Here is a 27,856-nt window from a genome sequence, read left to right as displayed (position 1 = left end):
CCAATATTATACATTGTAAGTATTGTTTGCAAACAGTAGATTTTTTTTTAAATATCTGTATGTTTATGGTAAAAAAAGGATTACGTGAAGGTCATTAAATAAAATTTTTTTTTCTTCCTGTTGGCAATTTGTAACGTATTATAGAATTTCTCGGAGCTAAAGCTGTAGCACATCTTTAGTATGTGAGTAGAGTAGAGCTGCACGATTTATTATTACTCTAAATGTTATTACAACAGTAATATATCAAGGAAAGCCATTAGTAACGGCTAATAAACGTAACGAAATGCTACAAATGATTTCTCTCTTTCTATCAAAAGCAGTCTGACATTCGACAGATTGATACATTTTGTAACCAAATAACGTGATCAACGTTTATTACTAAGTGGGTTAAACATTTAGTTGGACCTAAAACGCCTGGTAGAGCTTTTGGACGGAGATCTAATGAAGGGTAATCTCTCACTATCGCTAAAGAGATAACTCATAGACGTATACATTCACCGTGAATATTTGAACACAGCTCACAGACATGGTCTTTGATACTTCAACAGTGATCCGCGCTCGCAGTGTGCCAAAGATCGTTGAAGCGAATTATTCTGGGTATCAAATCAGACCGTGATAAGAATACTGCAATTAGCTTATAAACGAAAATCATCATTGTCACTCGGAAAGCTGCATCACTGAAATATGACTCACTAGGACATATCTGTCGAATAATCAGAAATTATTTGGCCCAATTACACAACAAAATGGGTCCCTGTTGTTAGCAACAACATTGCGGCAGGTCTCGACGGAGTTGGCAAGATTAACTAGATTCCTTCTAGATGGATACAGAAATTTTATATCGCAATAATATGGAAAAAATTTAGGTAACCCTATGCCCAGCAATGAGACTTGTCAGTGTGGCTACAGCAAGAATATTGAATAGGACAGCTTAATTTAAATTCAGTAAGGCAAAATTTGTAATGATTCATATAGTTTTTATGCTAATAAAATACATTCCAGTTTACGAACAGACTTTCAATCACATTGAAGTAGCATCAATGAAATAAAACTTTGCCTTAACTTTTGTAAATTCAATTCAAATAATAACTCCTGACATTCGATTTTTTTATTTCTTGAGCAACAAATGTTGATCAAATCAAATCGAACCCCTTGATACTATTAATTAACTGTACAAACTCCTAACATCAGTGCAAAGTGAAATAACCTTGATTTTGATTAAAGTCAACGAACACTATTACGAAATAAAAAGATCACCCTTGTGTAAAAGCTTTGAAACGTGTTAATCCTTATCATGAGTTTCTACTTCAGAACACTTCTAGTCAACTTTTCAACAGTTTTTACTCGAACGAGCATACATCTGCCTCGGGTCTAAATTATATTCCAAGAGATTTATTTACTATGAATGCTTTACTATTTTTTTTAATTAAAAATATTTTTTATAGTTCATAGACTACCGCTATAATAGAAATAAGTATTAATTAAGGTCAATTTTTAAGTAAGTTACAACTTTTCTTTTCTATAGATAATTACGTTATTGTCTTATATTTATATTTTATTTTTTTAATATTTACTAATATAAAATAATATTTGATTTCCAGTAAAAATTATAGTTGAGAGATGTTTGACTGAAAGTCACTCTTACACTAGAATATGGGAGCAAACAGTAGTATTAGTATTGTTGTGTTCCAGTTTGAAGATTGAGTGACATAACAACTTAATTCCCAAGTTTGAAAGCGCAATGGTGATGTAAGTGTAATGTTTCTTATAGTCTATATGGTGACACCCCACCATTAGTTGGGCTATTTGTCAGCCTGCCATGAATAAAAATGTATATCACGTATAACCAGTTCAAAATATTTCTATTCCAAGGTTAAAAAACCTTCGCAGAACGTTTGTGTTAAAGGTTATTTATTATATCATTGACTATTCATGATAGCACGCCTTGGGAATGAAAGGATCACCTCTAGGCCCTTTCAAATAAATGTAATAAATTTTGTATAAAATATTTTTGTAAACTGTGGAACGCTACATGCGTTGACACGCTGGACCCGTCTCGTATACGAGAAATAATGTTAAGCGCCGCTGTGGAAAAAGCTGAAGCGAATAAACGATCCAAATATTCGTGTCTTATTCCAAATTATTTTTTTGAACCATTTGCTGTTAAAACGCTTTGACCTTGGAGTAGTAATGCAAAAAGCTTCATTAAAAGTATAACACCTCGACTTGTTACCTCTACTGGCGAGGGCTGGTCTGTATTTTGCCCAGAGGTCAAGATTTATACAGTAACTATTTTTAATTCATATTTGTATGTATTTAAGGAATTAATGTTAATAATTATTATTATGTAAATAAATATATTTTATGATAAATAATTCTGGTAAAATCGGGGATAGGAAGATGTTCGTTTCGTTTGTGCACTGTTGTCTTGAAACTGAAACACGATTGCAAGGCAACAAGACATAAGTATTACTTTTGGCGGTAAATATGTTATGAATGGGCTTAATAATATTCATTTGTTGAGTGAAATTTCAAGATAAAAACCTTCCCAAACGGGCTTTCACTAAGCCCTACTAACAATTACGACGATAATATATTTTTTCCTCAGCTATTTTAGAACGTTCTCGACAACGGTCTATTAAGCTAAACTGTTTTTGCGGCTTCAGTATTCATTGAACGAAATATATATTTTGATTGCACCCATAAATGACCTTTGTGAAATTTGACTCAACTAATATTATTAAACCAGTCCCATTTCCCTGTAACATTGTTTTTAACTTGCATAGAATAAATTGGTAAATGTATTCTGGTAATATTTTAAAAATATCTTTCAACTTTGATTCATTAAAGATTTATTAAATTTCTGTATTATAAATATTATTATTATTAGAGTTAATCGTGCATATACAATTTTTTGATGTAGAACAGAGGGTCGGTCATAAGATCTACAACTGTTATAGGTGGAATTCTATGTATGTAACAAAAATATACCATTGCATTTATATTCTTAACGACGAATGGTGAAAATAACTTTTAAAAAGAATCTTCTAATAACAATCAACAATAGCACTAATTATTTTAATTGAATAATGATAACATAAACGGAATATTTTATACGACTAAGAATTAGTATGTCTGAAGCATCCGAACTTCGCGCCAAAAGTTAACCAAAGACTCTGTGACAGAGATCGCGCGTATTTTTTTTTTTTAAGAATTACGCAACAAGGTATTAATGCATTAGGCAGTAAAAATATTTTATAATTATTATGATGTCCTTCCGACTGAGTTCGACTATCTATATATATAGAGTATATATAGAGCTATATATAATGAATATTATTAACACCTTAAAATATATCCTCGTTTCAAATAATGTCCTATGACAAAAATCGTTGACTCAAAATGGTTATTCGGAAAACTGGCGGTAACAATAAAAGTTTGACCTTGGCAATAAAAACTCTTCAAATTTCTACACACTTTGGTCTACGTTTTACAATAAAATAAGTATTTATGTTTTACACTTTTATAGTTATTAAATATTTTCATGATAAGCGCACTCCTCGTTTCCTTTGTTAATAAATTGCATCCTTGAGAAGCCGGGGCGGGCTGCTAGTATGATTACATTCGAGAATAATTACGAGTTCTTGTTTGTTCTTCTCGGAATCCCATAATATGATGATAAAAACGTGATTTTAAAGCTTTGAATTAAGTAATTGAATAAATAATAAATTTGATATGATTTAATTTCATATTTATTTTTATATTCACAGTAGATAGATAACTAGTATTTATAAAAGGTCTTTTTAAAGGTACGATATGAATATATATATATATATATATATAATTGGTACATACCAATTTGAATTCCACATGGAGCGCCAAATTAGTCACCACATGCGTGGTCACCAAACATTCCTTACATCACACTGCCACCATCTCTGGGGAGTAAGATGTTATGTCCATTGTGCCTGCAGTTATACTGGCTCTCTCACCTTCAAACCGTAATACAACAATGCTAAATATTACGGTTTGGCGGTAGAATATTTGAAGAGTGGATGGTGTCTACCCAGACGGGCTTGCAAATAGCTTTTTCCATCAACCATGACCAGTCTGTTTAATGTCTTAATTAATATATGAAATATATATTTTCCAATGACTATTAGAAGAGGTGATCAATTACCATTAAGTTATGCATTTAGTGGTGTCTTCTTAACTTTGTAGTATTTACACATAAGCTGATCTTAGTATTAGTGTTATCTTGTCCTTTTTTAAATTAAACAGCCACAGCTGTTAAATTTGTTTGGGTTTACGAGTTTATTAAGTTCTCCCAATATTCAGGGCTGTATTTGGAACGGAGGTCGTTTTATATTGCTGGAATAAAACGCCACAGTTGAATGCAAATTTTAGCTCCAAAAAATAAATAAAAGCAAATCAATACTTTTTTGTTTTCATTGTAACTATACGTGAATCACACAACATAGGCTGATATGTCCTAGAGGAGACGAGATGCCCGAATTTATAGAGAGAGTCTTAAATCTTAACCGTAGATAATGGGTTCAATTTCGGAAAAGTATATGTGAATGTTAATTTTTTTTTGTTTTTTTGGGAAAGGTACAGTAAACTGAAACAGGAATATTAAAAACCAATAAAATAACTTATGTGTTTTTACCAAACAAGTTTCCACCAATGACTTTTAAGCAGCAAAAATTAAAACGGGACACAGGAATAGTTAACATTTGAATGTAAACTCTTAATTTCTTATCGAATCACGAAAATATATATGATATTTAATTTATTCGTCATATCACACGCACGATGCATGATATTATATCATTTTTTATGATACAGGTAGGTGGACAGGCAAATGGGCCGTCTGGTGGTAAGTGGTCACCACTGCTCATAGACAATGGCGCTGTAAGAAATATTAACCATTCCTTACATCACCAATGTGCTACCAACCTTGGAAACTAAGATTTTATGTCACATGTGTCTGGAGTTATACTGACGTGCGCACCCTTCAAACTGGAACCGCACTGAATAATGATGTTTAGTGGTAGAATATCTAAGGAGTGGGTGGTACCTACCCAGAGCTTGCACAAAGCCTTACAGCCAAGTATAATTATTTTGGGCACATTCAGTTTTTGTACAGGGCAAATCAAAAAGAACATGTCTATGCTTAAAAAAATTAGGAAAAATTGTATTAAAACAACCTTATAAGTAAGGGCTCTGAATAACTTTGGTTTAAATAGAGATAATTGATCTCTGAGCATACAGCGAACTTCTAATGGATTGAATTTATGCGGAGTTTGTCAAGAGTTATAAAAGTTATATCGTACGAGTACATGATTCATAAATTTAATTTGTACCTTTTCTAGAGAATCCATGTAAGTTGTTTACGGAGAGTTCTAGATTGACGTCCGATTTCCAATAGAGAGCGTATTAAGCCATTCTATAAAAGAATAATAGTACATTAATTTTTGAATTTCTTACTAACCCTCAATACAAAGCCAAGCGTTTAAGTCTTAGCAACAATATTGTCTATTTGAAATATATGAGAAATTTCAATACCCAGGTCTCTCATCAAAGGAACTCGGTGAACAATTTCATATTTTAGACGATACCGTGCTTGTTTACGCGTAAAAGACTTGTACATATACAAAATATAACGATACACTTTTTTATATTAAGAGAGAGAAGGTTCTCGCTACAATATTAACATAACATTTCAGTAACCAATCCAATAGCCCAGATATTTTGCTAAACAGTTTCATCTTAGAAATATAATTAGTAAGGATATTAAATGGCAAGAGACCAATGTTCTATGTGCTTATGTGCTAACTATTTTTTTGTTTATGTTGCACACACATTGTGAGGGAACGTATTTGTGTTGGATTATGGTATGCAAAATCAAAATATACTTTATTCACGTAGGCTTTTACTAGCAATTTTAAATCATCATTTTACAAAACGACATCATTTGAAGCTACAACTTCTGTAACCTTATTTCTTAAGATACTAACTAACATAGAATTCACGTATTAAAATCAGGTATCAACGTAAGTTGGTTGCCAAAATTTCACGTGTGAAATACGAAGTTAATTCTTACAAAATAAATAAATCGCCTTAGTACAAACTTTACAAGTAAGAGTAACTTTGGTTTCGGGTTATATAAAATATTATACATAGATTTTTTCATCGGTGTTTTTCAAGTGAGGGGGTTTTCTCTAAATCGACTATCAAACAGTAAGCGTAAAGCTTCTAAAATGAATGAATTAATTTGATTAAACACAATATGTTTAATTTTTTCTTTATTACATTTTAACTATTTATATTATAGGATAAAAACTATGTTTAGCTTTGGTTAATATATATAATATTAAGATATTATTATTCCATGTCTACAACAAAAAAGGCCGGTAAAACTGCAAGGCTTAGCTAGTAAAAAGGAATATATAAAACATACATATCGACACTTGGACATAACTAACCTGTTCTACAAAATTTATATATTGGTTAGATTTTATACGGCTTCGTGAATTATTAAATATCGTCGTCGTTATCAAAAACTAGTATTATATTACATAAAAGTCATTACAGATACGTCGTGTAATGCTTTAACATAACAAACGACAATATTAACCAATTAGTCTATACCTAAACAGCTGCACGGTGCACTCATGTTAAATATGGATACAATTCTGACAGCTATAAATGAACTGATAAGATTAAACGATAGCCCAAGTATTGATGACGTATCTTTCGACGGAATAGATAATAATATACGAATAAACATATGTAAATTGTGTTTATACAAATAAAACATTAACAGCCTGTAAATTTCCCACTGCTGGGCTGAGTCCTCCTCTCCCTTTGAGGAGAAGGTTTGGAGCATATTCCACCACGGTGCTCCAATGCGGGTTGGTGGAATACAGACGTGGCAGAATTTCGTTGGAAATAGACACATGTCGGTTTCCTCACAATGTTTTCATTCACTGCCGAGCACCAGATGACTTATAAGCACAAACTGAGCACATGAAAATGCTGTGGTGGTTGCCTGGGCTTGAAACCTAAATCGTCGGTTAAGATGCGTTATAACCACTGGGCCATTTCGGCTCAGTGTCATTATACAACATTCAGTCATTATACAAATTTAATTCTAATTGCGCGACTCATAATGCGAAGCATCACAGAGGGATTATGATCGGAAAAAAAATCGTCTCATTTCGGCAACTGTTTTTATTATTATACCATCACGCCATACGCACGTAGCTCTCCACTGAAAGACTGAGACCATGTATAACTTGATACAGTATCAAATACGTTACAAACTACACGTGTGCATGACAGATGGGTAGTGATACTGACGTTGTGCAATGCATACGTCAATACGAGCTTAGCTAAAACATAAAGTATGGCGAAGATGGTAGAAAAATCTTTGAATATAATTAAATTAATATCCTTAGCGTGAGCACCTCATGTCCAGCTTCGGATCCATTGGGCAAAGTGCTGCCTGAAGCACTATCTTCCATCCGTGACCAGGCCCACGTACCTCATCTGGATCTGTACCTTAATTCGTTTTAGGACGATGATATACGCCCGTCGGGGAGTCCCATCATGGCAATAAGAGGGCCTCTGGTTTTGTGACAGAGACCCTCAAATCCAGCATCCCGCTCGATCTACCGTGAATGACACTCCGACCTCAGCCAGGCGGGCCAAATCCTGGGTGTCATCCGAGTAACACAACATCCTCCGTCTGAGGATTATTTTTCACCACTACTATACCCCCTAAAATTTAAACATTCACATCTTAATTTAACCATAAAATAAACTTCGTAAAATAAGGTAAGGTGTGAAGTTGTCTATTTCAAGCGATTTGACACTTAATTGGCGGCTTAGCGAGCATCTTCATGTCACTCTGAGCGCGCATCGTAAAAATTCACTCTCATGACGCGTCAAAAGAATTAAACTTCAAAAGGTGATTCAAACATTAAAGTATATTTTATAATATAAATTCTATGTTTGGACTATGTGTATTACCAATATGATCTATATCATATGATAATATTTTTACTTCTTCGAAGATTATCGTTATCCAGAGAGTTTAAATTGAAACAGTTATAACCGTTTCGGGATCCGAAATCAAGAAATTTAGTAGATTTAGTTGACTGTTTCATGAAAATAATACACAATGAACTTAAATCGTAGTACAGTTGTTATACAACAAAATGTTTAACGGAAATATTTTCTTATTCAGGTATTTCAAGTGAAGTCAAGATGTATATTTAGCGCTTCGTTTAATATTCGGTTTCACGCCTCATTGACTTCAAGTAACTCTCAGGGGTTCAGTGATTTAGTGATAAACGCGAAGTTATTCAGATATTTTTTGCAAGAACTTTTGTATTAAGAGGCTAAGGCCTCCTCTCCTTTTTGAGGAGAAGGTTTGAAGCATATTCCACCATGCTGCTCCAATGCAGGTTGGTGTATACACATGTGGCAGAATTTCGTTGAAATTAGACACATGCAAGTTTCCTCACGATGTTTTCCTTCACCGCCGAGCACGAGATGAATTATAAACAAAAATTAAGCACATGTAAATTCAGTGGTGCTTGCCTGGGCTTAAACCCGCAATCATCGGTTGAGATGCACGCGTTCTAATCACTGGGCCATCTTGGCTCTTTTGATGATTTTTTATAAAGAACTTATTGCAGATCTCGACTAGAATGACTTTTAGAAGGTCATAGAGAGATGTTGCTGTTATACCTCTCGGTCCTACTTCAGCTACGTATAAATTAACCACTTAGCCATTTCTGTCAGCTCATTTGTAAGGTCGTAATATTTTATTAAATCATTTTTATCGTGTGGTCTTTGGATGAAGAGCATATTTTTATTTACAAATATAGTAACATAATATTGATGTACACTAATTCTGTAATATCAACAAATGTATCATTACAACTATACCTTAGAATATTCCCAGTAAAATGAAAATGTCTGGCAGTACAATTATAGCTGAAGCTGGCGAGGATATTTGTAATCTTTTTACTTTAAGTAATCTTGTCTGTTATCTTAATGACGTGTCAAATTATGTTGATATCGGCATTCAAGTGGACTCGATCTATACTGATTTCAGCAATGCGTTCGACAAAGTCAATCATCTCTTATTGTTGTTGAAACTAAAAGGATATGGGATTTATGGCAAATTATTACTTTGGTTAGAGTCATATGTAAGAAATAGGCAGCAACAAGTTGTAATTAAGGGATTTAAGTCACATCCTTACTTGACATATTCTGGTGTGCCGCAAGATTCACATTTAGGGCCGATATTATTTATATTATTTATTAATGACATCAGTGATTACATTAAACACAGCGAATACTCTATCTACGCTGATGATATTAAACTATATAGACGTATAGAAACTATGAATGATGTAAATATTTTGCAACATGATCTTGGTTCTGTGCAAGAGTGGTGCAATATAAATGGAATGCTACTTAATGCTACAAAATGTCAATTCCTTAAAATAACTAAAAAAAGAAACACAGTACCATCTGTTTATTATATAGCGAATCAACGGCTTGCTGAAGTTGAGGAAATACGGGATTTGGGCATTACTATCGATAAGAAATTACTACTTACAAAACATATAGACAAGATTATTAAAAAATCATGGCAATTAATAGGTTTCATTAAAATAACTTGTCGCCATTTTAAAAATATATGTGCTATCTTGGTTTTATATTGCGCATTCGTCCGTATCATTATTGAGTACGTATCACCTGTGTGGAACCCGAGTTATAAAATTCACATTAACCGAGTGGAAGGGCTGCAAAATAACTTCACCAGATTTTTTGCGTATAAGGATAACAGTTGTCCATATCGTGCGGATTACGTTAGACGTCTGAGGCATTTCAAAATGGATTCATCGCAGAAACGCCGCTCCGTTAACGATCTTTTATTTCTACATAAATTAATAAACGGTAAAATACGATCGCCAGAACTTATATCTAGTATTAAATTGCATGTCCCACGTAATCTGCCTCGACACACTATTAAAAATACGTTCGCTATACCCAGACACCGTACGAATACAGGGAAATTCTCGCCTATAACTCGATGCATCAGGACTTACAATTCTATAAACAGACTTGAAATAAATATCCACTATCAAAATCTCTTTAGCTTTTAGAAATCAGTATTAGACGCTATAAGTGGGTAACATTACCATTGTTTTTATTGTATCTTTATTTTTATTTTTAGACGTTTATAATTGTTACGTTTTTATTAAGCCTTAAGCCGTAACTTTTGCATAAGTTTATGCTTGTTTAGTTTCTATTATTATTATTATTAATTTAAGAGTGTATTACTTTTTCTTGTAATTTAATAGTGCTGTAAATACCTGTAGTGGTGTATCACACTTCATTGGTCCGTGTACTTTTGATTGAATTGTTTTTGTGAATATGCCGATGGTGTTTCAAATAAATAAATAAATATACTAGATACAACAACAACATAATGAAAAAAAAAATAACAGATTAACATACTAAAAGATACAAATCTTATCTAAAAGGTATCATAAACATAGTATTGCAATATGCACTTTGGAAGATGCTGAAGATAATTTAAAGGAGGTCAATCATTAATAATAAAACTGACTGTTCGACATTAGGAGTATGATCTAAATTCAACTACGTAACTGAGACCCGGATTCCTCTTCGCTCAAATCGTGAGTTAAATATTTACGTTTCTCCATTTTTCTATAGGAAATATCTTCGGAGCAGTTGTTTATCGTTCTACAAAGCTATAAAATCAAGCATTTTTAAATCTTCATCTCTTTGAAATCTGTCTGATATAAATAAAAACATAAATATTAAAATAACATCTAAAATCTACATAATAAGGTGTATTATTGTATTATTAAATAATTTAATTTTTATCTTGTTCTGTTTTTGATTTAAACTTTATCTGACAAATAAATATTATAACTCTCACTGCAACAATGTGGTCGAAAAGGTTCCAGGCCTTAAGAGGAGTAGGCTCTAGACTAGTAGTAAGACAATTATAGACTATTATTTTTATTTGGCTTAAGATATCGCAAATGTGAAAGTATGTTTGTTTTTAAATTAAAATACGAATGCAATAAAATGGGTACCCGACAGAAGTGGCCACTTGTGGACCGACTGATTATGAGTTTCGTTTTCGACTCAATTCGTTTAAAACAATTCTTTAAATTGACAATTCAAAAGTATTCGTAAAAGTCTACTTGAATAAAGTGTATTTTGATTTTGAATAAATAACAAAGTTTTGCTCTTTTGTAGAACAGATTATAGATATAGATACCTACCAAGATTGGCTTGACTTACGACTTAAAATGGCGATCCATAATAAAGATAACCCAATCATAGTCGGACTCACCGAAAACAATTTAGACAAACCCAGAATCCCTAATAACAGTCCTTCGAGGACAACAACATGGATTCAATATCAGATACACCTAAGGCATTCATCAATTATAATCGAACAGCTAAGGGTACTGAAACTAAATTTCGCTAAGATATATTTGTGGATAATGTCCCTGAAAGGGACAGGATACTTTCGCCAATTATTCGAATATATCTTAATAATTATTGATACATACGTGGAAGGTAAATTTAAACATTTTACTCACGGTATAAAACTTCGCCTTATTGCCTCCACTGGTGACTAGAGGGCTGGTTCATTTTATCCAGAAGACCGGTATTGCGATTCGACAGGGAAATAAATAATAAATATTGGACAACATCACATACATTACTCTGATCCCAATGTAAGTAGCTAAAGCACTTGTGTTATGGAAAATCAGAAGTAACGACGGTACCACAAACACTCAGACCCAAGACAACATAGAAAACTAAACTCTTTCTACATCGACTCGGCCGGGAATCGAACCCGGGACCTCGGCGTGGCGTACCCATGAAAACCGGTGTACACACTACTCGACCACGGAGGTCGTCCACGGAAATGCTGGTATAGAACTAATATATAATGGTAATAGAACCTTCTATTGGTCATAGTTTGTATAGTATCTATTTTTAATTTTTATTTGTACATAGTGAGTGTCTTAATGTTAATAATTCTTATGTAAGTAAATGATTTCTCATGGTAAACAAGTAAATATAAGAACGTTAAGCCGTTAAATAATCTGAGATAAAATATTCAAATTTCAATGATCACTCGAATAATGTTAATTGCTATTAACAATTTAAAAATGCTACAATTATTCCAGATTCAACACTTGAAGCGTTTATATTTTTTTATGATTAAAAATCAAAACCTTGAACTATATTTAATAAAAGTGATATCAGCGTTATTAATAGTTAATCGATTAGTTTGATAATCGTATTCTGATACTTACTCATCGATATTTTAATTTAAACTTTACAAAATTTTACAATTAGATCGACATCTTCCATGCAATCGTAAAAAAATTGTCTTATTTACCGAAAAAATTGATGTCGTAATTACAATAAAAATATGCCAAAATAGCGTCATTGATTATTAACTTTGACAAAAGTAAATTACAAATGTTTCACATTTAATATGGATATACATATTTGCTTGTGACTGACGCACCATGCGTGTGTACTGAGTAACTAATGAATTCCTTGCTCTGGTGATAGATTGATATTCAAACCTTGTAATATGTGTGTCTTGTAAGAGACAATTTGAGCAAAGTATACTTTGTCTTTCTCAGTTATGAATGAGATAAACTGAGTTCACTATTAATTCCTGCACAGTAGGACTCCATAACATTAGTCTAAAAACTATTACCTTGTACAATGTTTGCCAACGAAGCTGAGCAATCATGTTTCCGATGTCATCTATTTAAATTCATTTTTTAATAAATAAATTCGTTTCCATTTCAAATATATCTACGTATGTAATACGCTAGAGTACATGTTTCTTTATGGTACGGCAACGAAGAGTGCCTTCGCTTAGAAAGATCAAACTAAACATATTTTGTGTACTAAAATATTCAGATACAAAAGAGAATGTTTAAGAATTCTTAAGTAACAGGCGGGGCTTCTTTGAAAGAATTTCAATGTTTTGAGTAATTTTCCCGCCTTTGTTCTAAAGTATTTTGAATGTATGTTCTTTAACAATAGATAACATAACATTAAAATTTAGGATGTTACGATCGTTTATCTACCAAATCGGTATAAATGGAAGTACAAGATTTATTTTTATAGCTTTGTGTAAGCCCATTTTTGATATAACCCATTCATAATATAATATATTCTACTACCAAACAGTAACACTGAGAATTGCTGCTTGCAATAAGCAGTGGTGATTACATACCACTAGGTGTTCAAGAGATATTGTAATACAGGGTGTGCGTAAATTGAGTGCACCTGAGTCTCTATTTCTTCACTCTTTTAAGGTTTATGTGCACTACATTGATCTAATGATGAAAACTGACTATGTTATTTTACAAAAGTGTAATATTAATCATAGTAATAGTAACTGCCTTGTTTGTCAAAAAATATGGTCACTAATCCCGAGTTCCTAGGTCCAAACCCCAGGACAGGCGAAAAAAAGTTACTGGGTTGTTCTGTTGAAAAATTCGCAGTAACATCTCTGGAAGTTGGAATTATGTACATTGACGTGCATCGGAAAGTATGTGTCTATGCCGTTGACCCCTGAGAAGTTCCTTCACCTGGAGTCAATTTTGGATGAAAAACTTGGTCACATTTGCTATACAGCCAGGATATATACAAGTTTTGGGCGGAAAGGTGGAAAAGAGTAACCACCAAGTTTCATGACGGTTTTTCTCGGATGAATCTACTTTCCAAACCGGTGGTAGCTTTAGGTGGTGTAAACATTTAATTCAATACTGTGACATGACGATTCAAAAGTACTTTTATGAGAACTACTTAGGAGAATAACATTGTGATTTTATAAAAATGTATTGTTATCGCAACCGAACCAACATTTAAACTCCGTATACTAAGAGGAAGTAGTTTGAATCCAGCTTGCAAGATTTATTCTAATCAAACTAACGAAGTTGCAAGTTAAATAATAGCTTTTAATTGTGCCACCAAATCGAGGGTAATTCCACTTATACTAAAATTAAATTAATATTTTGATTGCTAGCTAAAGCCAATACTGTCAGAAGTTTGAATATAATTAATTCAACCAACTACACAATAACATGTACATATTATAGAATTATAACATAATAATAATATACGGTTATAAACGTGGAGGATTGGAGGGGAAGAAGACTTACGAAGATATGGATGGAGTATATGAGGAGGGATATGAGAGAGATGTGAACGGTCAGATGACGAATGATAGAGGAGAATGGAAGGCAGAGACATGCTGAGCTGACCCAAAATAGTTTGGTACAAGGCCAGGGTAAAGAAGAACAACGGATCTTTACAAAAGTAATTTTAATTTTTATATATACCATATATGGTACCCTAAATTCGTTCAACTCGTGTATTTTTATATTAATAATATTAAAAGAATTTAGGTGAATAAAAAGTCATCCCGTTTATATATTAGTTAAAACTTACATTATACAATATTCAGTTATAACATTCGCTGGTAACATTGGGAGTTTTATTGTTATGTCCCTTGCGCCTGTAATTAAACTGGGTCAGTCGCCCTTGGTACCGCCTGTCGGTAGCATGGTCTTCATAACAGGAGTGTGGGGATACACTGAATATTATACATATTTAAATGATGACACTCGGATTATTTTAAATATTTGATAATTTACACCAAGTGTTCGATATATATCACGCTTACAAGATTTTTTTTGAGTTATTTATTAAATAATAAAATGGTATTTTTATGGCATATGGATGGTCAACTAGGCCACCTGATAAAAAATCATAGATATCAGCACTTTGAAATTTTTTTTTTTTTCTTATATCCGTTGTGGCTAAGATGTTACGTCTCTTATACCTGCAGTAGTTCACTCCCCCTTCAAACCGGAACACAACTAAGTATAATTGCTGTTTGACAGTAGGATATCCTGATGAGTTGGTGGAACTACTAATAGTACTACTAGTAATACTACTGGGAAATTTAGAATATAGGGTTCTTTTACATTTTAAGCAATGTTGAGAAGTTGTTACTTGGTATGAATGTTAACCATACCAAGTCTAGACGGATAGCTAGTCAAGCTAGTCCAATATAGAGGCTACACATACTGGTTGATATTCAAAGTCATAACGAATATCTGTTCAAAAAAGAATCATAAAATGAACTGAAAATCAGCGAAAGGAACTCAGATGGTTATTTTTTGTCTTTAATAACACTTTGTTATCTTCGATGTAACAAAATACTATCCAGGAGGTGATTATTTCGCAGAAACCTTATTGAGGAACCAATTCAGGAATGTCAGTAGCAAATATATCTATATAATCGCTAAAGCACGTTATTTTGTCTCTCTCTGGCCTATTGTAAAAGAAAGCAACAAAAGATAACTTATCCAATCGTTCCTTATAACTATTAAGTCGTTACTTATATAATAAAATTATTTACAAATGGGTTCATAACCATTGGCAGTGTCATCGCTACGAACTAAATTCGCAGCCAAATCGCTACCCAAGGCCGGGCTGTACCACAGTACATTAAGCCCAGTTTATGGCTGCGTAAGACGTTATATTTCCTTCGCCTTAACTATGCCTAGAGTTTAGGAGGTCGCGTTGTAAGATTTTTAAAGTCCATTTTAGAAGGATAAATTGAAATACTTTATAGTAAACAAGAATAATTCTCGTAAATAGTAAACGGGGGAGAAACTCATAAAATAGGGTTTTTTACGAAATACCTGGCGAACGAGCAAGTTAACTTGGAATTCTAACGAGATGTCTTAAGGTGACATTCAGCGGCTGGGATAAATCTTCGGAACAGTTCCCGGGAAAAATGAGTTAGAAGATGCAGAGTGATCTAAACATCACCGAAACATCAAAGGATCAGGTCGGAAAAAGCTTGATCATCGATAATTCGAACGTATCATATACTAAAACCTTTTCCAAAATGCGCTGCAAATTCTGGTATAAGTTTATGTATATTGCTTAGTATTCTTTTCAGTTAGGGTTTTGTGCAAGCCTATCTGGGTGGGTACCACCAACTCATCGTATACTCTACCGCCAAGCAGCAATATTTAGTATGATAGTGTTCCGCTTTGAGGGATGGGGAGCCAGTATTACTACAGACAAAAGGGGCGTAACATCTTACCTCCCAACTTTGGTGGTCCGTTGGTGATGTAAGGTATGTTTAATATTTCCTGGAGTACTGATGTCTTTGATGGCAGTGGTGACCGCTTACCATCATGTGGCTCCCACCTATATTATAAAAAAAATGTGACGTGACGTGAGAATAGATTTTGAGGTTATTAATTAAAGTTTTTTTTTTTGTATTACACTTGTACTGAGTTACGCGCCCTTTAATTTTTTCGTAACGCAAAATTATATTCCGTAAAATACGGTCTCATATATTACTCGAAACGAAATCTGATGCTAGTATTTTATTTAAGATAACATTTTACATTCGGAGTCGTTTGTTAACATTGAGGGTTGAATACATACAAATCAAAATTAAAAATAAGCACTAATGTTAACCACTGCACTAATCAAGATCGCATGGAACGAATTACTCTTTGAACCACACAAAGACTGAATAAGGCCGAGCGGCTAGCTCCGTGGAATGGTAAAGTCAGTTGGGTCAAAAATTATACGTGTATGATTGTTCAATTCACTTACTACTTTAACTGTTATGTAATTAGCAAGATCAGAATGTAAAAAAAATATATAAGAAGTAGATTTTAACATACTTCTACTTTCGTAACCACTATTAAGTTTGCAAATGTATAGATAATTTGGTAACACGATTGGGTATCATCGATTTGATTTGGTGTTAAAGGAAGGATGTGGACAGTGATACTCTTCAAAGGCTACTAGTATGTCCGTCAATTCCGTCATCAACCAGTTTTCACTCAAAATCGAGTGTTTATAGTTTGTTTTTCATCATTTTGACAAATCCGAAAGTCACAGATAATATTAATCGTAGAATTACCTAATTCGTTTTAAGTTAGTGATAATTTAGTTTTTGTATTATATAAGGTAGTTTTACGAGAACTACATAGTCATCTTATTGACTTAGTACTTAAAATGAGAATTAAAAAAAATATATGTTTGTTTTTTTAATTTTTTTAATTATGATTAAAATGAATACGTCACAAAAGTCAGAGAAAAATATACTCAAACGCTTTTCTATTACATTTAAATCAACTTCCATCAGGCGTTTTAAAAATGTTAACTTAAAAATTAATATTCTTTGCGTTAAATTTACATATTACTGTTTATATTATTTTAACATAGTTATTATGTTTATGACATTAAACGCTATATATCGCAAAATAAATAGTGATATATTGAGTAATTCCCTTTAACTTTCGTTGCTCTGATTGGATTTCGGTCAAAGTATCCAATTCCAAAGATTAGCCATCTGCAGGAGATACCAAAGTGCGCAATCCATGACGACAAGATCTTCTTAATAAGCCTTTGATAAAAAAATCGATTACCGACTCTTTTTATACAAAAATTCCCTTACTTATACCCGTGCTTTGAATCCAGAACTTCGGGTTCTGCCTTATTTAATATATTGTTGATGTAAATTTCTGAATTTTCATCATTTAACTAGGAACAATTATCCTACAGATATCCAACGAAGTTTCCTTTGTTAGTACGTAGTTTTATCATGAATATACGGACGTTAACATCCTCTCTGGGCTGGTCGCGGACAATCTCAGAATAAAGAGTAGTTAATATATAGAAGTGACATAAACACGAACTTTGAATAATATTCGAATCAAAATATCTCTTTAGGAATAATTAGTTCATAGCAATTATTAAATAGTTAGTAAAAACAAATATTGAAATAAGCTAGCGTTTCGGATTATGTGATATGAAAACGGGGGATTATATTGTGAGACCACATCCGTTTTGGTTTCAATAACCTCCGCCTGAACTATTTCCGGTGGCGCTGGAATTGAAGTCCTATGGGAGTGTGAGTTACGGAATAGATTGTGCAATTGTGTTTGTGAACATACTTGGAAGCTGACTTAGAGAAATTACCTTGACGATATCAATCAGGAAGACATGATCATCATTTTATTTATTAAAAATATCTGTCTGTCTGTGCACGTATTGTAATATATAGTCTAGCTTTATTTTGAAATAAATGTATATTATAAACTTTCATCAAAAAAAAAAAGTGCTGAGTTAACTCGACGTATTTATGAATTTATCATGCATCAAAGAGTAACTGTAATTCTGTAATATTAAAAACAGATGTTTGCATGTAATTAATACGATTACATTCATAACGTTTAAGGTTTGTTAAATGTCATTTTATTGTTTGATATCATTTCTAGTTATTTGCTAAAGGCACAATGACTTGACGAGGAACCAACTGCACATAGAATTTTACTCCATTTACGAGTAATAACGGAAAGTGGGACGAACTTACAATCGCTCTATGTCAAGGTCGGAGAATGCAGCTCAAAGCGCTCTTTGGAAGTTTTCACCGTATATTACTAAGAGTTTTATATGATTATGCTCTGTGGCTTACTTAGAGATAAAAGCTTAGTTTTAATACCATATGTATGATAAAAACTTTAAAATTAAATGTAATATATATATATATATTCTCTTAAAAATATAAAAATAACAGTAATTTGAAATGTCCTACTGTTGAGCTTGGGTTACCTTTCGCTTAGAGCACAGAATTCCGAATACACATTTACGTTACGTAGGTTAGCGGAATGGTAAATAGGTCACCTGACGGTAAGTGATCACCACTGGCCACAGACTGTTGGTATTGAATTGTTAATCATTTCTCACATCATCAATGCGCCATCAACTTTAGGAACTAAAATGTTATATCCCTTGGTCCTTGGTGTTATTACAGTGGCTCATTCAACGTTCAAACCGGATCACAACAATACCAAGTAGAATATATTAAGTTGCACTTATATGTTTAAGTTGCTATTTCATGATGAGCGGGTATTACCTACCCTACCTATTAGGAATGATAAGTACATGGAAATTAACAAGTGCTTACACGGCCTTGAAACTTTATTCGGCTAAGATTCAAAAGTTACAACCACTGGACCATTAATCAAAATTAGTTTTTCTAGGCTTCTTTTCATAGAGAGACAACGATCGGGGCTTGTTTGACTGGTGTCATTTTTCCTAAAGGCCATTGACCTTCAGCATGAATGAGGCGGCTCGGTTTTATAAATACTGATTTTTCTCTAACGTTGGAGATAGCTTAGGGCCAATAGTAATTACCTTAAACAAATAGGGATTGTTTAACTTCAGATATTATCTGTGCTTCGTTATAATCAAATGTGTTTGTTAATCCGTTCAGAATTATTATTACAATCATTTGATTAAAATCTCCAAGTTTTAATTAGAATATATATTCCGATCAAAAGACCATGTACTACAAGTAGTTGTGGTAGTTAATAGCAATTATTATACACTCTTTTTGGTGGGGTGTTGTGTAAGAATATCTGGGTACATTTAGTTACAAAAGTTAACCAGGGTACATTCCACCTACTAACCTACAGGTTAAAATTAAATTAGGTACAGGTTAAAATAGGTACTTGATGCTAAGTGGTCATCGTATAGCCATTGGCCCTTAAAACACCGATGAACCATAAAATAAGATGTTATGTCTCCTGTGCCTATAGTTACACTGACCACCCTTCAAAACGAAAATGTAAATGTGTATTGCTGTTTGGCGGTAGAATATCTGATGAATGGTTTTTACTTCGACCGGTTTGTAAAAAGTCCTACCACCGAGTAAAAACACACATTTCAGAGCAGATCTGATCTGACGAAGTCACATTATATTTTATATTATTGGCATTTGCTGTTGGTACCAATACCACCGAATTCAAAGAAGAACAGATTTTTTTTACATTCATTGGATTCCAACATATATATAATAGCCGTATTTCTCAACGGTAAATAATTACTTAACGTATTGCCTTTATTATCAGAGATCAAATAGGCCGGCTTTATTCCAGTTTAATCAACGAAGCCTTAATTTAATGAAGTCGGGATTGGCACTAGTATTATCCAACTGTAAGTTTGTATGTATGTTTACAATGTGTGTGTATGGTCTAGTTTTCTCAATATATTAAAGTAAAAATGTTCTGAGGAATTATTAACAGCTCAGAATATCGTTGGAACTCGTAATTTAATTGATGTTTGTGGTTTCAAAACTAGACAAGAACCATTGATAACATAACAAAATCAAAATATACTTTATTTAAATAGGCTTTTACAAGCACTTTTGATTTTTCATTTAACAAACTATATCAAGTTAAGCTACCACCGGTTCGAAATGTAGATTCTACCGAGAAGAACCGGCAAGAAACTCAGTAGTTACTCTTTTTCAACATCTAAAAATACAGTCATGTTAGTTTAATACAATTATATATGTATGTAATATATCCTGCCTGGAAGTCAACAAGCATTAACTCCACGCTTTTTTATCATCTATATAATGTTGTATCGAATAATATGCCTTCTTTACCAATGTAACTGAGTAGTAACTAGTTAAGAATTCAAATGAATTACTTATAATAAATATATTTAGCGTGTGTCAAACTGAAATTATAAACAGAAAGTGCAATGCAGCTCCACATGATATTCTCTAGAGAAATATGCCAAAGAATGTTTGAATTGAATATATGTTTTTCTACAATGAAACGTCTGCGTCTATAATTTATAATAAATAACAATAATCTTTATAATAAATTCAGATTGGTGGTCTGTGCTACATTTTTTTTTGGGACAGTTCTTTTGTGCTGCTCACAGTAGAGTGAACTGATAGAAATCGTCTTTTGAGGAAAAAGCGTTGCGTCCCCTCCAGACGACCCTCCCATTTATATTTCATTCTTTCTGTTATATAGGGTGATAATAATTGTACTATACCCTGTTCAAGTTAGTTTGATCTTTTTGACAGACCGGCTAGTGATGTGAAACAGAAAATATAACATGTGTAACAGTCGATGGAACGTTGGAATGCGTTATTCAAATTGGAATTAATTTTTATTTAACATTTTTTTCTAAAAAGAGGTATACCAGCTAAAGAGACCCCAACCACTAGCCAAAGAGACCCCAACCAAAAGGACCACCCCGTTCGTAACAATAACTTAACAATGATCTTTAATTTTTGTAATCGATATTTGTAGCAGTTACTGTCCGTTATTCGCTTCCCTACCGTCGGATCGATGTAAAATTGTACAAGCGTCTAATATTTTCAGTGTTTCTATTTAAATTTTACTTTGAAGCAACAATATATAACAAAAAAGTCTTAAAATTTTCGGATAACGCTTGAATCTTTAGGAACTGTTGTATTATATGTATTTTTACAATTTTTAAAACCATTAAATTAAGAATATAATATGTTCGTCATTGCAGAGTTATGTCGATCAGAAAAATTTACATCTCTCAAAAAGATCAAGCTAAGCTTGTACAGGGTATATTGACTCTTATTTTTGTGTTACTGTTTTCATGCATTTTATTTCTTGTACTTGAAATAATCTCAAACTCTGTTAATTAATTTCATTGCATCTGTCGTTTATGGCGAAATCAAATCCCAGTGCCATTCGGTATTAAAAAAACAAGTTATAGACACTAAGCTATGTACTAATGTAAATATAATTTTAAAAGAACGTCTAAGGTGTATATACTTTTTAATTTCTTGAGAAACCTCAATACTTTGTTCTTAAAAGGACTTCAAAAGAAATAATTGAAAATTACAATTTTTTAAATTCCAAATGAAATATTAGAGCTTTAAATTAATTTATAATTGCTAGCTCCTGTTGTAATAAGTTGGTCGTTAAGGGCGATTCCACACTGGGAGCATTTTATAACAGTTCAGATTCGAGCATTACATAAGTGAGTCAAACTGATTTTGAAATACGTTGTGACGACGAGTGTATCCTTTCCTTATTCTTACCGTAAAATTACCGCGTTTAATATGATCGCTTCAACCGAAAACTTAAAAACAACTGACGACAGCAAATTGAATTTTATATTTATTTATAGGCGAATGTTCGTTACTCAGTCAGTACCATAAAATAATGCTCAATATTGAATCACATATTGTTTACTTTAAAGGCGAGCGCTGCCGGCGAAGGTCTCCCCGAAAGAATTTAGAATATACACAGATTAGAATATTTTTACTATACAGTATTTTCTCTTTCTTTTGATTGGAGGCAAAAAAGGTGTTAACTGTTTCAAAAATATTTTTGAACTATTATTCATGGTCCAAGCACTAAGTGTTTGAAGTGCAAAACTGGCAAAGATATAATTTCGCCGTTTGAACACTTTTACCATAGAGGCGTCGGAGCTAAACCTTGTTTCCTGATATGAGACGAAGGCAATGTGCCAGTCTCCGTTGCCATGGAATATTATATATAATTGACATATATTCTACGATAGACAAGAGCGTTCATGTAAATAATTTGTTCAAATACTGATAAGAGTTAGACTAAAGTTCGCTGCAGCGATTAATCTTCATTATGTCATCTAATCAAACTATCGAAGACAGCGCTGGATCGCTTAAAAAGACAATTTTTCTTGTGGAAAATACATCGTAAGCGCCGGAAATGTCGTGACGTTTATGCTTTTCGTTCAACGTAGATTGTAGGATAGGCATTTAAACAATTGAATAACAAGTAATTTTACTTACTTGACTACTTGAACTGTTTTCTAAATTGTCAGCGCCGCATTAATTACCCATAATTCGATAGAAAAACCCGATAACTTTTTATAGGCCCGACTTGGGCTTTGAACGCAGAAACTGCGGCCTTATATCTATTTACTAGACCAACTAGGCCGTGAACATATTGAACGATCGTTACACAAAGAGAAAATAATTAATAATTTAAACTGTTATTGTTGAAATAAGAAATACAATTCAGACGATGCTTACACAGGCTCACCCTTCAAACCGGAACGACAATACCGAGTACTGCTATTTGGAGATGGAATATCAAATCAAATCAAAATCAAATATATTTATTGTTAATACATCAAATTACATACATCAAAGAAGCCCTGTACCCCTAAACTAGGAGAACCCGTATCTTGGGGGCCAATGACTTCCCAATCAGTGTTTACATTTATTCGACTTATTATTAAGTTTTAACTTGTGCTAAAATATATTAGGATAGTACAAAGAAAGATAAAAAAAAGAGTACAATACAAAAATATGTCAAACTAATTTGGTAAAGAAATTTTCTTTATTATATGTACTGTATTGTAATGAATGCATGCGTGTGTGAGTGTGTATGTGTATGCGCATGTGTGTATGAGTGTGTGTGTGTTTTTTCATGTACAAAGATAGTTTTCTGTTTCTTTATAGCTTAGATCAGTTAGCAGATTCCGTAGATTTTAAGTTTATTTTTTATTTAACCGAGTAATGTCACTTTTTTATTTATTATTTTGTAAAGATAAGGTCCTAAGTATATATTCTGGCGTTGGGCAAATTTGGATCTTGTTCTAGGAATATTAATGTCTGGACGTCGAAGTTGTGTGCTCGAAGGCGGGATGGGAAAACATTTATGAAAGTGAATGACGGTATTTTGTATAAATAGTTGACGGACGGTAAGTACCTTGGCTATTTTATAAATCTCATTTGTAGGGAATCTTCTCGGTTTTATTAAGATAACTTTAATGATTGAAAAACATAACAATACGGAGTACCTACTGCAATTTGGCGGTAGAATATCTGATGAGAGGGTGGTACCTACCCAGACGGGCTTACGCAAAGCCCTACTACCAAGTAAAAGGAAAGTAAATGAGGAATTATTAATCGTATCCTGGAACCTACATAGCTGGCGCTCTTGTTCTACCGTCGTCCGTCCCAGCTTACGTTACGTCCCAGCTTACAGATTACAGAAATACAGTTCTAATACGTTTATATAGTAATACAAAACGCTCTATCAGTTTATGTGGTATATATCAGAAAAAATATAACTCAAAGTCGTTATATTTTTTCTGATATATTTATTAATAAGTATCATATTTCAGCTAATTCATGCATCACTCAATGAATTATATACTTAAACCTTACTAGGGATAACAGCGTAATATTTTTTTTTTAGTACAAATTAAAAAAAAAGTTTGCGACCTCGATGTTGGATTAAGATAAAATTTAAATGCAAAAGTTTAAAATTTTGATCTGTTGTATAATTAATTTCTTACATGATCTGAGTTCAAACCGGTGTGAGCCAGGTTGGTTTCTATCTTTAATAAAAAAATATATTTTTGTACGAAAGGATCAAATATTTAAAATAATTTTATAATTAAGAATATTAATAAGGTAGGTAGTGAGGTAGATTTTGAGTTTATTGTGTTATGACGGATATACGCGGGGGAATTTCTTTTATAATATATAGTGAAAAATAAATAGCTCTTCAACGACATAATTTTTTTTCCTAGGCATACAATTCATTTTGATTCTTCTTGGTGTAAAATGTAATTTATAATATATTTTATTTTTATTTTTATTTTATTTTATTTGGATCTTCAACAACGTGTACACTGATTATAATAATATAATATAACAAAGTAAAATTATATTCTAAGTGTCACAATTACTTAAAGAAGAACACAGCACTCACTACCACAAAACACACACAAAAAGAAAACAATCAACATCTTTTGAAATTTAAATCATAATTTCAAAACTATTTAAATAAAATTTAAATAACTATCTAATTAAAAGTAAATAAAAGAAAAAAAAACAAAAAAACTATGTAATAAAAATACAAGGATGTATCAACTCAGACATTATTTTTGCTGCCCAGTACGATCTTTTCATGGACGCAATGGACGTAACATTTAGAATAATTATAAGAAAATAAATATTAGAATAAAATATTCTTTTTATATGCCTATTTTATATTTTATTATATTATATTACTTAGTGGTAGGGCTTTATGCAAGCCCGTTTGGGTAGGTATCATCCGCTCATCAGATATTCTACCGCAAAACAGAAATATTTACTGTTATTGTGTTTCGGCTTAAAGAGTGAGTGAAACAGAGTAATAATAGGCATAAGGGATAAAACATCTTAGTTCCCAAGGTTGGTGGTGCATTGGCGATTTAAGTAGTGGGTACTTTCAGATATAGGGCCAATGTCTGTGGGTCACGGCGAACACTTAAAAACAAGTTATCCATTTCTGCCTATCTAATTTTTTATACGTAAAAAAAAAATTATAAGACTAGTAAATATCAATGTTATTCGTGATATTGAAGTTTTTGATTAAAGTAAAAATATTTTTTTAGTCGTTATAATTTGATGTTAGCCCTGAATCTCAAACAGTAACATTGTTAATACTAATCTTACTGTTCGAGATTCAGGGCTAACATCGAATTCTTACCAATATTATAATTGCAGACAGACGTTTGTTCCTCAATCACCACAGAATGAGTGAACGGATAGAATGAAATTTGGCGCAGAGAGATATTATTGTCTGGAATTATAGCTTCGTATGTATATGTATATACTCATAGGCATGTGACTATATACTATACTATACTATGTAATGAGTATCTGTGTACATATATTGATTTACACCTCTACTTCATTACATGTAGGAGATAGTATTAATATAGTCGTACAAAGATATTTTTATCTTTATTTTTTGATTCAACAAGTCACCACCATTCTACGCGTTCATGATTCGTAATGTAACTATTTAATTAAGATTAATGTAAATAATTCTTATGTAAATGAATAGTATTTAATCTTTGAATCGATCTCCTTAATTAATTTTCAAATCATTAAACAGTTTAATATCGTATTATTTATACGAGTAAATAAATCTATATCAATTTAATAAACATGATAGTAACTCGGTCTGTCTGTCTGTTGTTCTTTCACGATTAGATTCCACTTAACCGAATTTGATGAAATTTAGTATAAAACCAGCTTGAGTTCAAAGGAAGGACATCGATTTTTTATGCTTAACACCTGACGACTAACCCTTAAAACGCAAGCGAAGACGCGGGCGACAACTAGTTAAATATATATGACTGTAGCCTTAGCTTAATATTGTATACATCATGTATACAGATAGGCTCTAAATATATATGTTAGACTTTTGTACACTAAGAAGAGAAAAAAATGTAATTTGATTAATAAATTTTTTAACAAAGGTCCACAATGTATTAAGATTTCTTAGAATCTATTTATTACCATCATTAGGCAATGTTATATTATTCTCAAACAGACGTTAACGACCTACGACTTGCTGATATCACGTCTTTTTATTTAAAATTGGCTTCTGATACGGGCGAATTTATACTAAGGACTTGTATCGATTGATTTGAAGAAAAAACTAGGGAACTGCTTTTGACTCAGTAGTCAGACCAATAAAGACTTGTTGAGTTTTCCTGTCTACATATTTTTAGTAGCAGTTCTAAGTCTGGAAGTTCTCAATGCGTCTCTAAGAGTAGGAATACATCAAACAAAGTCGCAAAGCCGTTCTATTTTGAGATTGAAAAATAGGTGCAATCTATTTATTAAATCCCTTCTGTGTTGTTAGCTACCCCTTGAAATCAGCAAATAGTCAGCCATTCTTGTATTCAGCTAACTAGTTATATAAGGTTTTTCGTTTAATTGTTTTTCAGTTTAAAGCTGAGTGAGTCAGTGTAACTATAAAGGGGACATAACAATGGTGATATGTGGCATACAGTACCAATGTCTATGAGCAATGGTACTGTAATCTATCATCAGTTGGTCCATTTGCTAGTCCTCGCATATAACATAAAAAGAGACCATTGCATATTAATGCTCAATAATAATAATTGGTTTCCACTGTTAATGGGAATATTTCGTTTACAGATACGAAACCTATAAGGCTACTTTGAAGAAGATCCCGGCGACGCGGCTGTCCCGTTTGACGGAGGCGCTCGCCAATTACGACCCCGTGCTCAACGAGTACTTCTTCGACAGACATCCTGGCGTCTTCGCGCAGGTTCTTAACTACTACAGGTATGTTATGAGTAAAATTGTTTTTACTTATCTACACTTGGAAAAAAAAATTTAAAAAAAAAATTCTTGATCGGTGACACCTGCAGAAAAGTAATGATCTGTGAATGTATTAAAGTCTCCTTTCTACTTCAGAATATTTAGTACTTTTTCATCAAGCAGCTCCAACGTCTGTTGGTGAATACACTTGTGGCAGAATTTTATCTGAACCAACGAATACATTAAACGCAGTAGAAATTATAGTGTACAAGTCTGTACTCATCCCAAAGTATACCACTTTTCCGGCAATCTGATGGCAACAAGTGATAGACCATCAATTTTCAATATTTAAGTTGTTATTTTTTTATGGAATAGAATCGAAGCTGGAACCTCATCCGTGAGAAAACTGCTAGACTCATGACATAATTCGCCTACATTGCAGGAGTGTATCAACAACATTTCTAATAGCTTTTATTTCCCGCAATACGAATGTCCACAGACAGAGACAAGCATTTATCATTTTGTAGCAAAATTTCTGGAATGCCTTCCTCTTTAAACTTTTAATTTGAGAAATGATAGATCTCGACAAACTACACAGTTCCGTTGGCGAATAAGTGCTCATATATTTATGATCTAAACTTGACAATGTTGTTTAATCAAATGTAATATGTATTATTCAAGTAGGTTTTATTCGTCATTTTAGAATATTATATTAAGTATAATTGTAAATAGTACGGAAGGTACTACCAGGATCTATTTTCCACCATTTCCATTTCAATTAAAAAGTTATGTCAATCA

The 27,856-nt window shown here is 32.7% G+C and overlaps 1 protein-coding gene across 1 annotated transcript in view; it reads left to right on the top strand.

Moving 5' to 3' along the window:
- Positions 1-27,856, top strand: part of LOC113394794 (potassium voltage-gated channel protein Shaw-like) — a 262,752-nt gene that overhangs the window by 18,599 nt on the left and 216,297 nt on the right. The window contains exon 2 of the mRNA XM_026632216.2: positions 26,933-27,082. Within this exon, the coding sequence (XP_026488001.1) occupies positions 26,933-27,082 (150 nt within the window). The remainder of the gene's footprint in view (positions 1-26,932; positions 27,083-27,856) is intronic.

Source organism: Vanessa tameamea, chromosome 17 (genome assembly GCF_037043105.1).
Source record: "Vanessa tameamea isolate UH-Manoa-2023 chromosome 17, ilVanTame1 primary haplotype, whole genome shotgun sequence".
In the NCBI taxonomy this organism is placed as follows: Eukaryota; Metazoa; Arthropoda; class Insecta; order Lepidoptera; family Nymphalidae; genus Vanessa; species Vanessa tameamea.
The sequence above is the reverse complement of the archived record's forward strand: the minus strand, read 5'-3'. Positions and strand labels throughout refer to the sequence as shown.